This window comes from Delphinapterus leucas, chromosome 2 (assembly GCF_059928025.1).
Source record: "Delphinapterus leucas isolate spDelLeu-1000000601 "Yukka" chromosome 2, BTC_Dleu_Yukka2, whole genome shotgun sequence".
Lineage (NCBI taxonomy): Eukaryota > Metazoa > Chordata > Mammalia > Artiodactyla > Monodontidae > Delphinapterus > Delphinapterus leucas.
The window spans coordinates 165932804-165950376 of record NC_143130.1 but is presented as its reverse complement, the minus strand read 5'-3'; the positions used below and the strand labels follow the sequence as shown (position 1 = coordinate 165950376).

Here is a 17573-nt window from a genome sequence, read left to right as displayed (position 1 = left end):
GAGAATGAACTATGGAAATGTAATGAGATTGCTGGGCACCACTACGGACCTATTGTACTTCAGCGGTCATGAATTTAAAGTTTGTGAGTATGGGAGTAGGTAGACAGTTGGGTGTAAGCAGAGCAGGGGATAAGGAGAAAGAGAGAGAGAGAGAGAGAGAGAGCAGTGGTGGGAGAGGGAGAGAAGAGATTCAGAGTGGATTATTCAAGGGAATCGTAAGAAATAAAAAGAGACCATGCAATCTAATCTCATCCTGAAGGGATGGATGGTGATGAGGGACAGTGTAAAGGTCTCGGATTCAATGGATCAGCTATAGCCTTTCTTGGAAAAATTGACAAATTGTGCAAAAATAGACACTACTACTTTTTAGCATGATGTGTTAGAGAATGTTAGGCTGCAGTTAAAATAAAATCCAAATATCAGTAGCTTAAAAATCAAAAAGCCACTACAATAGCATTTGAGTGGATGGCACCTCTCTTCCACACAGCTGTTTAAGAACCCAGGTTGACAGTGGCCCTGCCAGCTTCAACATGTGATCTCTGGGAGTCATCCAAAACCTTGCCATGTCAGTCAGCCAGTAGGGAGAAAGGGCATACAGGGACAAGAGTGAGAGGCTTTTATGGGCCATGCTTGGAAGTGGCATGTATCACTTTAATAATATTCCACTGAAGAGAACTTAGTCACTTCTCTTCTGGGGTTGTTGAGAAGTGAAGTCTAGCTGTGTGCCCGGAAAGAAGGGGAGAATGGATTTTGGTAGACCTCTAGTAATCTCTATCACAATTAGCCCTTTTGGTCACCATCATCCCTTACGTAAAGCATGCATACTCTTTAGGGGAGAAAACCCCAAATTTCATCCAGTTATTATATCTGTCTCAAAGTCTAGGATCTCCAGGTGATGCTCAGACCACTCCTTCAGATCCAGATATGGTCCGTCAAGGTCAGGCACCCTCTGTACCAAAAGATAATTTACCTGTGCTCTGTCTGCTCACTTAACATACAAAAGTGGACAGGATAACCATAATAAAAACCCTCAAAGCAGTCCACAGCAATGATGGTCCACAGCTGGTCCACAGCTGGTCCTCAGCAATGATGGTCCACAGCTGGTCCACAGCAGTGATAGAATCCTGTTTGAGGGGGAGGTATTGTAAAGAACCCCAATCCTTAGAAGGAAATGTCTTTTAGACTCTGCGTCTGTCCTTTGCAAGGAGCTTTCTTGTCCTTGTTCTTGGTGGCCCTAGTTTTTGCCCACCTGGAGAATATTCTTGTCCACTGTGCTCATGGTCACCTATGGGGTGGATATCGGGGAGTATGTTATAAGCTGTACATCTTTCAAAGCTCACTTTCTGCTACTGTATGAGGGTAATTTTACAGACCCAAGCTTGTGGTTTCTGGGTAATACAGTTTGCTCAAAAACATGACAGGCTTCTGACCTACTTGCTTCCAGTCAGTTTCATGTAGAAGTAAATAAGCTCCAAATTCTTTTCTAGATCTGTTCTAAAGTCTGTTTTTTTGTTTTTTTGTTGTTTTTTGCTCAGCCCATCCACTTTGCCCTCATGGAATCTACATTGACCTCTGAAACAATCGTCTTAGGTGGTAAGGCAACATCCTTGATATCATCTTTGCCACTGGGCTGGGTCTCCCCCCTTTTTTTATGACATACAAATCTTATCTTCTAGTGTTTGAGGTACAGAAACCATCAGTTTTCTCAGCCCTAGGAAACCCTGAAGTTTAAAAGTCTTGTTATTTAATTCCACTTCAGCTGTCAAACTAGACAATTTTTGCCTGAGTTCATCTCTTTCTTGTAATACTTTGCTAAAAGTGATAAATAGGAGCCAACATACAATAATATTCTTGCTTTTTCCAATTGCTTTCCCTTGAGCTACAGGCTTAATAGGCTCTTGGTCTGCCTTCCAAGTTATCATAGATGATAATTTTATTAAGTTTTTTTCCCCCATGGATAACACGGGGCTCTAGCTTTCCAGTCTTTGATACCCATTTTCTTCCTTCCTTCGTTCTGAACGCTCAGCTAATTCCATACAGTTTAGGTGTTTACTATGGTGCTTACTTTCAGGTAGTGATTTCAGGAAATTGATTAGGGAGTATGGTAAACACATAAACCCTTAAAGCTCAGTGGGTTAAATAGAAATGTGTTCCTCTCTCACTGAGGGAGTTTAAGTCAGCGGCAGCAGTGGCATAGTTTCTCAGGGATCCAGGTGTGACGGTGAGTCTGCCGTTCTCCACACATGACCACCAAGGCTTCCTATGTGCACCTTCCCAGTCACCCAGAAAGAGGAAAGCACGCGGAGGAGCACGAGTGGGGGCGGTTTCATGAGCCCTGGAGGGTGCATATTATTGCTGTTCACATTCCAACGGTGAGAACCGAGTCACCTAAAACAACTGCGAAGGAAATCAGGAAATCTACTCCAGCCATGGGTCCAGGAAGGAGGACAGAATGGATTTAGGTGGCCAGCTTGTGGTATCTGTTACACACAATAATAAGAGTGAGAACAAATAAATGGGACTAATTCTTCCTATAGAACGCCTTAATGTCTTTGAAGTGTCATGACTTCATGGGAAGAATTAGAAGAGGTTATAAGATTTCTAGAAGAAACCGAGGGTTAAATGAAGGGATTTTTAAAAAAATCAATGACAGGAATTCATTAAAACAAGTGCCTAATAAAGATAAAACTTTTTGATTTGATCTGGTTTGCAGCAACAGAGATAGATGGGAAAACTATCTTTTGAAAGTGGTTGGTTTTTCCATTTCTAGAAGTTGAGATTTCCTTTGTTTTGAAAAAAACCCTAAGAGAAGATTTAAGAATAAAAACCACAGCAAGGTAGCTCATGTTAAAGGAGAAAACAGGGCACCATACACCTCAATTATATTTCAGAATAAAATGACAATGCTTTGCTTATGACATGAATTAAGGTCAGCCTTAAACAGAGTATGCTTTGAATAGCTAAAGAAATGACTTTTTGAGACTTCCCTGGTGGTCCAATGGTTAAGACTTTGCTTTCCAATGCAGGGGGTGCAGGTTCTATCCCCCGTTGGAGAGCTAAGATCTCACATGCCTCGAGGCCAAAAAACTGAAACATAAAACAGAAGCAACATTGTGACAAATTAAACAAAGACTTTAAAGTGGTCCACATCAAAAAAATCTTAAAACAAAAAAAGATTTTTCTTTTAACTGTATAACTGGACCCAAATGGTGGCATCCCCCATGTGGTGTTATTTTATTGAATAACCCAGATTTTGAGAAATATACTTACAGTCATTATAATTCCTTTGCTGCCCTGAGGTCAGGTTACATCCTGTGAGTGGAGGTGAGAGAGCTTATGAAAGGAAACTGATGTTTCCACTGCCAGTCATTCTGGGGATAAGGATGAATGAATAGACTGGGGAAGGGTCTTATTGATGTGAAAGGGTGGGGAGAAGGTTAAAGAGGCTTACTACATATTAGGCCACGTTGGATTTGAACTAGTTTGCTCCCCTGAAACCCAGCAGGAGCTAGACAGGAATGCAAAGGTTAGATTTTGGCTTGTGATCCTCCAAAGTGATGAGTTTTAGGAACACTTAGTCATATTTTGAAAGCTTATCCCCTAAGCAACCAATAAAGATAAAAAAATTTTTTCATTGTAAAATGAAAACTTAGATACAAAAAACTCCATGATATAAAATTATACTTTAATGAATTATTAAAAGGCAAATAACTCTTGTAACCACTGCCAAGTCAAGAAATAGAACTTTGTCAGCTACCTCAGAAGCCCTCCACATACTGGATCCCTCTTCCCTAAAAGTAACCACTCTCTTGATTTTTATTGTAATCACTTTCCTTTTTTAAGAGATCATTTTTTTTTCACCCAATCTTGCAGCCATCAATGCTATAGTTTATTTTTTTTCTATTTTTAGATTTGTCTTTTAATCTAATGTTTCTCCCCAATTCCCACTTTATCCCTTGGAAAGCATTTGTTGAAGAATCTAGGTTGTTTGACCTGTAGAGACTCCCATAAGTTGATTATGTCATCATGGTGTAGTTTAAGAGGTTCTTCTGTCCTCTGTATTTCCTATAAATTGATAATTGCATCAGATTTGGGTTTGTTTGTTTGTTTACTTGTTTTGGCAAGATTATAGGGGTTTTGTGTCCTTTCATCAGGGGGCATGGATTGTCTGGTTTCGTCTCTTTTTGTGAAATTAGCAACTATTCCTGATCAATGCCTAGATCAGTGAATTAAGTAGGGGCTGCAAAAGGGGAATTTCACTTCTTCTTAATTTATTGACTGGGATCTTCCTTTGAAGAGTCACGTCTCCTGATCTACTATTTAGGTACAGAGATACAATTCATATAGGAAAGACAGGATGAGTGCTTGAGGCTTTCCCCTTGATTAGTTTTCAAGATAATAAGTTGGTTTCCCAAATCCTTCTCTAAGTATGACTAACCCTAAAAACTCATATATTTAAGCACATTTGATATGTACTAATCTATTGTAGTTAATATCTTTATTAAAACTCAAATAGCCCCATATTTGGCTTTGAGGAGCTTCTTCAAGTTGGTTCCATTTAACATGACCCTTATGGGCTATGAACATGGTCCAGGATCATCTTGTGTATTTCCTGCCACTGTCCTGAAATTAGTCACATCTCTAAGAAACCCTCATTTCAAATCATATTGTGGGTGTTATGGAGGCTCAGTGCTACTGGGTTGTGTCCTTATTTCCAGAAATTTTCAGTGGACAGATTTAGGACCAGCCCATTGACACAGAGCATCCTTTGCACCCAGACTGTGATCTTGAAATGAGAGCTTCTTAAATATATATATATATACATACATACATATATATTCATAAATATAAATTTGAATTCTACTAATATACACTCATTCAATTCAAATTCAGGACAATTGAGTTTTTACTTACTCTCTTCTAGCTTACATCTGTCTCTTCTTTTTTCCATACTAACAATCCTGGTTCTCCAGAACAGAGGGAATAATAGAATTAGAATAGGTCGTAATTACTAATTTGTTTCATCCTATGTCATACACAGTGTTTGTCCCATAATACTGATATTAATACTATCCATCAGAGGATTATGAAAACAATTAAAAGCTTTTTTGTGATGCTCCCCCCAGGCATTTTTTAGTTAGACTGTGATTACATCGTCAAAACATATAACTATTACACACTATAATCTTGTCTTTTTACTCTCATTTCAACTTAGTTCTATAAATAACTACATGCCAGTATTTATGACAAAGCCCTAGACATGTTGTGTGTCTGAAGGTTGATCTCTGGTAGATTCAGGAAAGGGTTAAGGGTTGAATATTTAGATGTCGATACTAAGTTTAGAGCTTTTGATATTGAAAGTCAATTTGGCTGGTTATACAACTCTTAGAGCACATTCTTTTTCTTTGAGTGTCTTAAATATATTGTTTCATTTTCTTCTGGAGCGTTGTTTTTGAAAATCTGATGACAAATTTTCTTTCCGTTATAAGTCACTTGATCATCTCCTCTAGGTGCTCACAAATAAGTTTTGTTAAATAGTTTGGGAATTATGAGAGGGGATCATGTCCAAGCTTGGAGGAATCTGATAAGGATGTGGAATGCTCTGTGAGGTGGCGAGAGGGGCTGTGCCTGGCTTTGGAGAAGCAGTGGTTCAGAGCATGGGCTGCAGGAACAAGTGGATGATTCCACCAACAGAGAACCATTTATGTAGATACATTCCTTAGAGCTTCTCCAAAATCTATTGGAAAGTGAAACCCTGGAGGAAAATAGATTTCTGGTAGTCCATGCAATAGGCCTAATACTCTTTGTATCTTGAATACCGAAGAAAATAAAATATTATTTTGCAGTCACAGACTGCTGACTCTGATAATATGCTGGATACATTTTAAAGAGCTTAGCAAAGTGATTAGAACTGAATGCAAGTATGCCTCCTATACTCCAGTATTAACTAGCAAGAATAGATAATAAAATAGAGACCTCATTTTACAATAGTAAGCAAAAATTTTTTTTTATAAACTAAATTAATTTAATTAATTTATTTTTGGCTGCGTTGGGTCTTTGTTGCTGTGCGCAGGCTTTTCTCTGGTTGCCGCATCTTTGTTGCAGTGCACGGGCTTCTCATTGCAAGTGGCTTCTCTTGTTGCGGAGCGCAGCACGTAGGCTTAGTTGTTCCGTGGCATGTGGGATCTTCCCGGACCAGGGCTCGAACCCGTGTCCCGTGCAGTGGCAGGTGGATTCTTAAGCACTGCACCACCAGCGAAGCCCAGCAAAAAAAATTTTTAAAGGGCTAATCCAAGACTTCTGATTTTAGAAAGCTGGTGGATCAGGTTAATACAAAAACTTGCATAACATGTAGAAATTCAGGATACTAATAATATATAGAAATTTTTAAAAAGTGTGCTTCCCAGTTTCACATGATAGAAAGAAAATCTGCAGAAGTGAGAAATAAATAAGGAATGAAAAAACAAGCATAGGTCCAGATGATGTTATAGGCAAATTCCAACAGTTCTTCAAAAAACAATTCTCATCTTATACAAACTGGTCTAGAAAATAGAAAAAGAGGGAAAATATTCCATCTCATTTTATGACATATGGTAATCTCTGCAAATTCAGAGAAAGCATTCATAATGCTAATACTAATTATTAATGCTAATACTAATTTATAATATGAACTTATAACAAATGTTTTAACCTGAGAAAGGAAATCACAAAGAAAGCCAAGAGCAAATATTACACTTAATAGTAAAATCTGACAAGGATGTCTGTTATGCCAGTTTTAATCAACATTATTATGAAAGACCTAGTTAGCAGAATAATATATGAAAATAGATAAAAGTTAAAATGATAGGTAAAGAAAATCAAATTGTCATTATTTGTGAGCAAAATATTAATTTCTACATAGGGAACTAAAGGAATTGAAAGGCAAAAACTAGAGCTACTAAGAGACTTCATCAAAGTTGCTAGATACTAGATTACCTTATGAAAAATGAATTCATTCTTGTGCATCAACCACAAACCACAACCAATGAAAGGATAAATTTTTAAAAATGCCATTTGCAGTATCAAAAACTTGTGATAAAATCTAGAAGTGACCTAGCAATAAATCTAATATAGATGTCTAAGATCTTTATGGAGAATATTATAAAACTTTATTGAAAGCCATAAAAGATTTACAAAATAGAAACATATGCTAACTTCCTGGATGAGAAGTCATAAATATGTAAAATGTCCCAAAATATACCTGTAAAATTCAATGCAATTCTAACGAGCATTTCAACAGAGTTTCCTCACAGAACTTGATAAATTGGTCCAAAAAGCCCAATGGAAGTGTAATGGGCCAAGAACAAAAAAATTCTTGAAGAACAATTAGTCAGGAGGGGGAGAATCTCCTTACCAGATATAAAGATTTATTATAAAACTATATGGTAATTAACACAGTGTGGTGATGGTATAAAAATAGGCACAAAAGTTCAGTAAAAGAGGAGAGAGTGTAGATACAGACTTAGGTTCACACCAGAATTAAGAAATACGGGAAAAGTGACATTGCGTCATACAGGAGGGATGGCCATTCAATTAACAGTGCCAAAAAATCGGCTCCCCATGTGAAAAAAATAAACATATTTTAACTTTTATACACACACTACTCATTGAACTAAAGTTTCAGATAGGCTTCTAAGTAATAATCATAGACTCCGCAACCTAAGAAAGTGGCATCCTTATCCACCTACGTGATGATTTATAACTGGGAACATGAAGAAATGGAGCAAAGATGGTCCCAGGCTGAAGGACCAGCATTTGCCCTGATGCAGAAAGGAGCAAGGCGAAAAGCAGGAGGCCGGTGTGATGGAAGCTTAAGGAAAGGGGATAAGTGGCCAGAGTTGAGATCTGATATATCGTTAGGACTGTGTCAGACCACAAAGCTCTTGTGGACCATGTTATGAGTTTTAGAATCTGCGCTAAGAGCAGTAAAAGCCAAGAGAGTTTTCAGTGGGATGAGTCCCGATCAGACTTCTTAGAAGATCCCTCTAGCTGCTGTATGAAGAATGGATAAGAAGACGCAGGAAAGACCACGCTGGAGGTTCTACCAGTTGTCCAGGGGCTTGAATTATGGAGGGGGCAGTATTATGAGAGAGACATTTTAGAAGGATATACCTAAAATGGGAAAAAGGTCACATGAACAAAAATGTATTCTGTTGCAGTTCTTCCCATAATTTCACACAGGGAGTCTAAAGCCGCAAATGAAATGAACCTTTCAAACACTGCTAAGGTCAACAGAAATGTCCTGCTTCTCTATGTTTAGAGCTAAAGGACCAAAGAAGGAGAGAGGCCTCATGTTTGGGTGGGGGAGTGGAGAGATGGAGAGAACGCTAGAATCACATGGAGAGCTTTGTTCAAGTTATATACATCCTGGCCACGCCAACCTTCCAATTCAGACATCAGAAATTCTAATAGGGAGACAAAATTAGGTGAATCATTGAGAATTTAATATGACAGCGTATGAAAATTCAAACATATTGTTGTCTTACTACTTCTAAGGAAAGTTATGCTGACCATTCTTGGGCGATGGGACAGAGATTGTTGCTCTGGTAGAGACTGAGCTCTTCACAACCCTCAGAAAAATATTTGCTCCACCGTGAGAGCTCCAGTAGTCCACGAGGAAGTAAAGGGCAGAGGGAAAGAAGGTATCAATATAAACTTCAAGTCAGGGACAGCTGCAAGGGTGCAAGAGAGGACGAAGCAGGCGTGAAGACACACAGCCCTGGACACCACAACTGAGCACAGGAGCATCATGGCTGGACACTCATGTGAGTGGATAGCAACATCGCGTGGAGACTCAGGGCCTGGACCCCTCAGCCTTTTCCCAGCGTCGTGTAACCTTCAACAGAGTAAGAAAAGGAGCCCTAGGAATGAGTAAACTTTCTCAAACTAAGCATCTCGCTATCTCTACCCCCAGGCCCACAGAGAATAGCGGCTGTAAAACTTCTGGAGCCTCATTGTTAAGAAGGGGTCTTTCCTAAGGAGGATCCTTTTTGTCCATTCCAAGTTCTCCAAGGTTTTCTCCAGTCACTTTGGAATGGCTTACATTTATTATCGTGCAGTTATCCAGATACACCTAGATTCAAACTGGAAGAGACCTGCAAGAGCATCTAAGCCCCACTTGACAGATGAGACAACTAGGCATTTGGCCAAGGTCACACAGCAAGAGTATGTATCACTGGGACGAGAATTCAGGTCTCTTGCCTCCCACTCCAAAGCTACATCATCACAGTCTCTCCACTTCAGTAAAGGTGACTTGACCCAGAAGCACAAGCTGTTTCTAACCTCCCGCCAATAAATGTGAACTGCTTCTTGGTTTGCGGTCGACTTGTGAAGTCACATCATGAACGTACGATAGGAAAAAATTCAGCGGGATGAATTCTTTACTTTCGGGCTCCCTACTGTTCTCACATATATTACTTCAACTCTCAACAGGGAGTTGCAGTTTCAAGGAGTCACTGAAATAACTATGCAGAGCCATTACATCATGTACAACCAATGGGGGATAAGCATCCATGGAATACACAATGCCTCGTGCAGGATAACAGCTTGTTTTTTGTTTTGTTTTGTTATTTTTTCCTTGGACAAACATCTTTATTTAGGATATCAAATAAATACGGTAAAAAATTATGCTAACAGCTTCACACAAAGATACAAGACCAAACTTAGAATTACTTGCTCAGGTTACTCAGAATGGAACAAAATTCTTTCTGTGCTCGCAATTAGCACAGAAAATACCCAGTTATATTACTTGCTTTTCAATGAACCTTTACTGGTTTACTGTAAGATCCCACGCTGTTACAGTACAAAAGAAGTCACTCCCGCCTCCTCCGGTATGGTATACAGCCTAAACAGCCAAGAGCTCAAGGGTTAATGTGATGCAAGCTTTTCTTTGTTTACAATTCTAAAACTGCCGTACAACTTTTTCCTAGTACAGCTATCAACGGGTTCACTTCATCTTTAGTTTACTGTCTGAGGAAAGGAAACATAAGAACATAACCTGTCACTTTGGTCCTAGCCTCCCACTTGACAAACATGGATCCAGGATTCTAGGATTACAGGAGGATCGCCGTTCCCAGTCTCCGACAGGGGCAGGCCTGTGGCATTTGGCAACACAAAGCTGTCTGCTCTGGCTTCTTGGCTTCTTAGTGTACATATACGACTTCTATGTATTCTACCTATACGTTTTCATAACATCTCAGATGTATAGATGAGCCCCTGTATGTGCTATCAACTTCATCCTCTACTGCAGAAGCTTTTGGGTTTAAATCTGCCTACCAAATCTTGACCATGACATTTGGAACAAGATCAAGCTATCTGAATGAGGAAATTCAAAAGCTTATTCTCAATTTTTAAAATAGAAATATTTCAAGATTACCGATAAAGAACTCTTCATAAATAACACTGTTCACAAGCAAATATCAATCTGTTGATAATTGTAAGAAACTGAATATACTATGTTTAAATATGAAAGCAATTGCATTAGGTTTCGATAAATTGAGACTACAACTAAAACTTTTCCATGCTGTTTAATCAAGTTACTTACAATGTACACATTCCTGAGTATACTCTATTGTAGTGACACTGTTTACTTCCGAATTTTTTGCATTCAGCATAAAAGGTGTTTCTTCCCAAGAAACTGAACTTTTCTGTCAAATGCGCTTGACCAAATAGGAGAATTGGGTTCATAAAATGGATTCATTTCAAACTTTATGTATAAATCATAGACATCGATAAAGGAGTTCTTTATTCCGGCTTCTTGCCTGACGTCATGCAACATAATAGATCTCATATGACCTGCAGTGACGAATGCTGAAACAAACCATTCATTGAGCTCGTCCCCCGTCTTCAGGTACATGTTGTTTGACAGCCACATGTTCTGTATACGAGGTCGATAGCAGTGTGAGCTACGAACTCGTTCAGATGGTGGTGATCGTCTTTGGATTCTGCTTTTCCAGCTGGCAGAAACTCCATTTCAAAAACTGGATTATCATGTGACCAACAATGACAACGTAGAAGCTTCCAGACATTGTCTTCAATAGATAGGCCCTGCGGTGAGACACCAGTAACGGAAATGCCCAGTGAATTCCCGTGGCCTAACAGTTTGTTTTGATGAAGGCTTATTTCTAGAAAAAGGAAAAACAACTTACTTTTGTTTCTGATTTAAAAAGAAGGCAAATTTAAAATGTATAAGTGCATGTACTTATATCTTTTTGTCTCTGTTCATTTCTTGCAAAAACATCTATTTGTCATCAGTCATTCATACATAGGCCTGTAGGAATGTTTCCCAGAATGACTCTCAGGGAATTGGGGTCTTTGAGGTATTTCATGAGAACATGCAGGAGAGCTGCAGTCTTGTTTCCCCTCTTGGACCCTCACCAGGCTCATTTAGCAAACTAAAGGCTTTGGAAGACCTTTCATTTAGCCCTTCTGACCGACGTCTTTGATCAGGAAACCCTTGTATATTTTTTTCATTTAACGTCCGTAGAACGCCAGTTACACAGAACACCCTTTGGGAGGTGCTGGTTCATGATTACTCTCAAGAGCTTAGCACCCTGGAGGGGCATTTTTGGTCCCACTGGCTCTCTGTGGAGCCTCATAAGTGTAGTGCTAGCTGTGAGCCCATCACCAAGGTGATCTCCTGACATCAGCAGGTTCTTTTCTGTCACAATGGGACAGACAGCATCTTTCAATTTATTTTTGCAACTCCTGAATGTCTAAAATTACTCTCAGTGAATATTAGCTATTATCACATTGAGACATAGACCTTGGGAGAGACATTCCTGACCATCCAGCTCCTGTTTTCATACTGACCATGTCACCTGGGCAGAAACCTTAACACTTACTACCTAACCCCAAGCACTGGGAGTTGAGTCGTGGAAGATCTGGAGGCTCACAGCAGGCTACTTTGTGCTTTATTCTTTCCTATCCCTCTTCTTTACATTCTCTTTCCCAGTCCCACAAAGGCCATCCAATTCCTCTCCTTGTCATATGCCTGCGATTTTTGGAAACAGTTTTGTTTTGAACATGCCCTTGAGAGGACTCACCTTTTACGCCAAGCATCAAATATAAGTATTTCTACCAAACTGTTGGCATGTTCCTTCAAGAAGAAATCTGATTACTCTTTCCCATATCACTGTTATTGAAACTGCATATGTATATAAAAAGGGAAGATGCCAATGGTAGTGCTTGCTCAATGAATGTAAGTCACCCTCCACCCTCCCCTCTCTGTTGGTCTGGAAGTGCTGTCATCAACCCTGGCTGCACATTACAACCATGCGAGGAGCTTTTAAAAACACAGATATCTGGGCCCCGCTTTTAGACATTCTGATTTAAATGATGGAGTCCATACATGCATTGATTTTTTTTTAAGCACTGAGGCAATTCAGTTGTACACATCAGGGTAGAGTTTCATTGATTTAGAGCATGGAATCAATGAAGGTGGAAAATGCCGTCAGTTACCGAATCATCAGAAAGAAGAAATGCTGAAATATTTCACAGGGAACGAATACACCTGAGCACCCACAGCACCTATTCGGCTATCCCCCTGATCACCAACAGCTTTCCTTCCATATGTTCAGAAAAGTGAGACAACATAGTAATTTATGCCACTGCACTCCCAGCTTGTGAGAATGGGAAAATGAATCTAGAACGTTTAGGCACTTTCTTTATAGCTGTCACTGGTGTGATGTCACAGTTAAAATTTTACAACCTGGATGAATATTCAACCAACTCTGATGCACCCAGTGCAGGGTAATAGTAACTACCACTAGTAATCTAATTTGAAAATCCCATTCTTATGGTTTGATTTCTAAGGTCACTCCTGATGCCAACCATTTAGCCTGGGCTCCCTTGGAAGCACAGCTTAAAGGCTTGAGAATAATCCCAGAGATCAGGGCAAGGGGAAAGTAGATGTAAGGAGAGCCGATATGAGGATTCGTTAGCAAGCAGGCTGCCACTAGGTGTGACTGATCGCTCAATTCTGTGTGTCCATCCCCTGAGAAGACGTAAAAACTGCATCTTAGACCTGTCCGTTAGTCAAGGGAGAGATAGGAAATTACTCAGTAAGGAAGTGATGAACAGCAAGCTTGGTTACCCATTTTGTATGGATGATTGGCCTTGCGTCTGGAAGGAAAAGGACTGGAGAACTAGGGACAAGCAAGTCTGGGGAAGAGGTAGGTAGACTCACCTATAGGAATGGGCACAAAGTATGCAGATATTACTGTCCCCCAGGGAACATCCACTGCAGAGGGGTCTCTCAACGACCAGCGGGGAAGGATGATTCTGTGCTGCACAAAAGGTGCAAGAACAGAGTGGGCGTGTGGCAGAGGCTTGATGGGTCCCCACTGATCTAGCTAACGCTGCTCTTGAATGCCCAACCTGCCAGCAGCGGAGACCAAGGAGATCAGCAAGCCTTTTGGTAGCAGGTTGTTTACAACAGACATCTTCCACTCCAGGGAGACAGAAATTTGTCCTTACAGGAATTGATGTTTCATTTGAATATGGGTTTTCTGTATGTAGAGTCTAAACATAGCTGTATTGCAACATCTATGGCCCAACAAAGGCAAGGAAAACAAGGACTCAGCTTCCTCAGAGGTGAAGGTCAGTGTCACTGCACCAGCACGCCAACCCAGACCAGCGTCCTCTGGGACCTGGAGTCAAGAGTAGTCATCTTCCTAAAGCACAAATTTGATCGTGTCATTCACTGGCTTAAAAATTTTAATAGCTACTTATTGACCTTAATAGAAAAGTCCAAATCATTTAACGGAGCTAAGAGACTCTCTAAGATTTAGCTTCTGCTTCTTGCCATTCTTTATCTTTTGCCACTTCCTCCCTCACAGTGCCAACAACACTGAACTACTTTCATTTCCTTAAAATGGAGCCAGGCTTTTGTCTGTGTTGCACCTCAGCCTGAAACACCCTCCCCCAGCTTGATTAAGGCCTACTCAGCCGTTAGATCTCAAAGGAGACAGCAAGTGTTCTTGGACGTTTTCCTAGACCCTCTGAGACTGAGTCAGTTGTGGTCATGCCCACTCACCCTTCTTACTTAACTCTTACTGTAATACTCACTAAATTACATTGCTTGTCCCTGGATCCCCTGTTAGACTAGACGTTTCCCAGTACTCCTGGAACCCAGCAAAAATTAAGCACTTGACAAAAATCCATTAAAAGAATGAATAAATGAGTTGAGTGTTTTTCTTTTCTTTCTATTAAATTGTTCACTATCTCTTATATCATTTAAAAAGATGAGTGTGCATTTTTTCTCATATACTTCTCCAATGTGCTTAAGAAGTAAAAAATGGAATATGAACAGCTGAAATTGATGGGGAAATTCAGCAAGGTAAAGTTTATATCATTGGGCTTAACCTCTTATAGCCGTCATTTAGGAAAAATAGATTAAGTTCCATATATAGATTCTCAGTCACTGAGCATTCTCCTACATTTTTTATATTAAAAAAAATCCTGGGCTTCCCTGGTGGCGCAGTGGTTGAGAGTCCGCCTGCCGATGCAGGGGACACGGATTCGTGCCCCGGCCCGGGAAGATCCCACATGCCACGGAGCGGCTGGGCCCGTGAGCCATGGCTGCTGAGCCTGCGTGTCCGGAGCCTGTGCTCCGCAACGGGAGAGGCCACAACAGTGAGAGGCCCGCGTACCGCAAAAAAAAAAAAAAAAAAAAAAATCCTGTGTTATGTTTTTACCACAATAGTATATTGCAAAGCTGAGCACTCTGGCTTTTGACCATTTGTCTTGCAGATGGCCTTGAATTGTGATATCGCAATAATTAGAATCTAGACTTCATGGTGACTAACAGAGAACAGCAACTCAATACAGCTATTCCCTTCTCAGCTGTTAACATAGGGTCCTCAGGGGATAGTGGCTGTCCCTTTCCCAAAAAAGTAGCAGCAATGTATCTGCAATGGGTACATAAGTGTCTTCTGAAATGAGAAGAATAAAACTCCCTCTGCATCTTGACCCAAGTAAGACCCATTCTTCTATGGGGATCAATCGGATTTTACTATAAGAGAGAAAGAACAGCATGGAAACAGATAGGCTATAAAGTATGGTGGTTAGGGTCACAGGCTTTGGACTCAGACATTTGGATTCAAATTCTTCTGCTGTAAGCCTCTCTAAGCTTCAGTCCTTTCACATACAATGGAGATAATACCTACTTCATCTGATATTGGGGAGATTAAGTAAAATATTGGATGTAGAGTTCTTAACACATAGTATACTCTCAGTGCACCCCTGGAAGCTGTCACTGATGAGTTCTCATGAAACTAGGACAATAAGGGAATCTGATCAAAAGAGTCTTAGGAACCAGGATATTCATAGAGGGATGGGGGTTAAGAAGAAAGGGGGGAGGTAAGAGGGGATGAGGGGAGTGTTTCCATTTTCTCCAAAGTAGTTTTTATCAAACCACAGCTTCCAATCAGGGGTTTGAAAATCTGGGCAATTGTCCTAGGAGCCAGCAGTGCAGAAATACATTGTGATAAGCCTAGTTATATTATGGAAAATATCCTCAGCACGCTGCAGGGGAGAGTTAGCAGGAAGATCCACGGCTAATGTACAGTTTTTAAAGGACTCGCAGAGCTCACTGGGGCACAACGATGTTCTGTGCCTTTGTCTACTCATAAACAGATAATAAGCACAGTGACTCACTTGTCAGGCAGAAAACTTGATTAACCTTTTATATTTTTCCCCCAGCAATAAGCAGAATCACAGTAAATCATCTCCTCAATGCAATCCTGGAGTAAACTGGAGGTTAATTTCTCATTAACTCATTTCAAATTTCACATGGTTAAAACATACTGCCACATATAGAACGCATCAAATGCACTTTAGAACTTTTCCTGATGTAAGAATTACAAAACTGCATAGCCATAAATAAAACATTATATTACCTATGCTCACATACAAAGGCTGAAATGATCAATATGAGATTAGTACTTTGTCATTCCCCATACACTTTTTTTTTTTTTTTTTGCGGTACGCGGGCCCCTCACTGCTGTGGCCTCTCCCGTTGCGGAGCACAGGCTCCGGACGCGCAGGCTCAGCGGCCATGGCTCACGGGCCCAGCCGCTCCGCGGCATGTGGGATATTCCCGGACTGGGGCACGAACCCGTGTCCCCTGCATCGGCAGGCGGACTCTCAACCACTGCGCCACCAGGGAAGCCCTCCCCATGCACTTTTATATCTAATATTTCATTTGTACTGAATGACAGATACCATCAGATGGGCAAGGGAAATATTATCTTCATATTGAAGATGAGGAAACTCCGTCTCTGAGAGATTATCTGGCTTTTTCAAGGCCACAAAGCTAGCAAACAAAGGAACAAACACTCGAGCAAGTCTTATGACCCCAAACCAAAATGAAGCCCCAGTGGGCCTCACTGTTGCTGTTGTCATGTATGTTCACAATCCCACATGTTTCAGAGGATTTCAATTATAGATGTTTAGCGGGCAATGCTGCAGTATAGGAGTTTAGACAAGGGCATACAGTCAGACATCTCATGGCCCATGAATAGGGTGCAAATGTAACTGAGAAACTGAATACTGTCTGGACCCAATCTTGATCCTTGCCTGTCCAGCATTGTGCTCTGAGAGGCTGACCTTATGATCCACAATGATGAGATTCCTGCTTCTGGCCTCCTGATGGGTCACCCAATAGAGACCTTCTACAGAAAATTGGATGGAGGGAGGAGAGGAAGGTTTGGGAATTTGTTGTTTCCCCAGCTCCCATTTTGAGACTGTATCCTCACTAAAGGTCATAGCTTCAGTCCAGTTGCCCTCTCCAAACAGTCTTCTGTGCCTCCTGGTTTAGGGGTCACCCCCTCCTCTTGCCCCTTCAGGGCCAGGGGGGTCAGGGAACCCAGACGTTACTACCCTCCAGGTACTGCACCATCTCTGTACCTCCCCTACACCCTTTGCTTTTGTAAATATCTCTTTATTAAACTCTCTTAGATTATCTGAATTAGAGTGAGCCCCTGTTGCCTGCCAGGATCCTTCCTGACATTACCTTCCAGAGTGAACATTGTGCAAGGTGTCTATTCTCTATGAAAAGAAGACCATTTTCTCCCCTTTCATAAGATTAAATAAACTAACCTTCCTTTCAATTGAGAATAATACAAGGTGTGTGTCTGATGTCACAGGTGTATCTGGACTACACAGCCTAGAAGGATGCTGTGATAGAAACAGACTCTTTTCCCTCCTCCTTTTGGTAACAATATTCTGAATTTCCATTGAGAAGCCACTCTCTCTTCTCCTTTCAGTCTCTGAGCTTAGGGTGTGACTGTCTTATACTCCAGGAGCATGTGTCATCTATGAGAGAAACTCTAACCACAGCGACTGGTTTAAAGCAGTGAACAAAGGCAGGGGAACCAGCATCTCGAGTCAGGAAAGAGACTCTCTCTTCCCACTGGATTTTCTAAGTTGTGGAACCTCAGCCTGGAGGTGCCAGTAGCCATCTTTGACATGATATAAAAGCCAAAATAGCAAAAGGTGGAAAGGAATGATGGTGAAATATGTCTTCCTGGCAA

The 17573-nt window shown here is 40.7% G+C and overlaps 2 protein-coding genes across 2 annotated transcripts in view; both read right to left on the bottom strand.

Annotated features, from left to right (window-relative positions):
* Positions 1–3664: 3664 nt before the first annotated feature.
* The window catches only part of GPR65 (G protein-coupled receptor 65), a 40618-nt gene continuing 26709 nt past the window's right edge, over positions 3665–17573 (bottom strand). The window contains exon 3 of the transcript XR_016392244.1: positions 3665–6429. The gene's annotated coding sequence lies outside the window, so the exon portion shown is untranslated. The remainder of the gene's footprint in view (positions 6430–17573) is intronic.
* The window catches only part of LOC111176183 (trafficking protein particle complex subunit 2), a 28900-nt gene continuing 14991 nt past the window's right edge, over positions 3665–17573 (bottom strand). The window contains 3 exon segments of the mRNA XM_089908065.1: positions 3665–10920; positions 10923–11033; positions 11036–11162. Coding sequence (XP_089764191.1) covers positions 10646–10920; positions 10923–11033; positions 11036–11066 — 417 coding nt within the window. The 5' untranslated portion in view covers positions 11067–11162 and the 3' untranslated portion in view covers positions 3665–10645.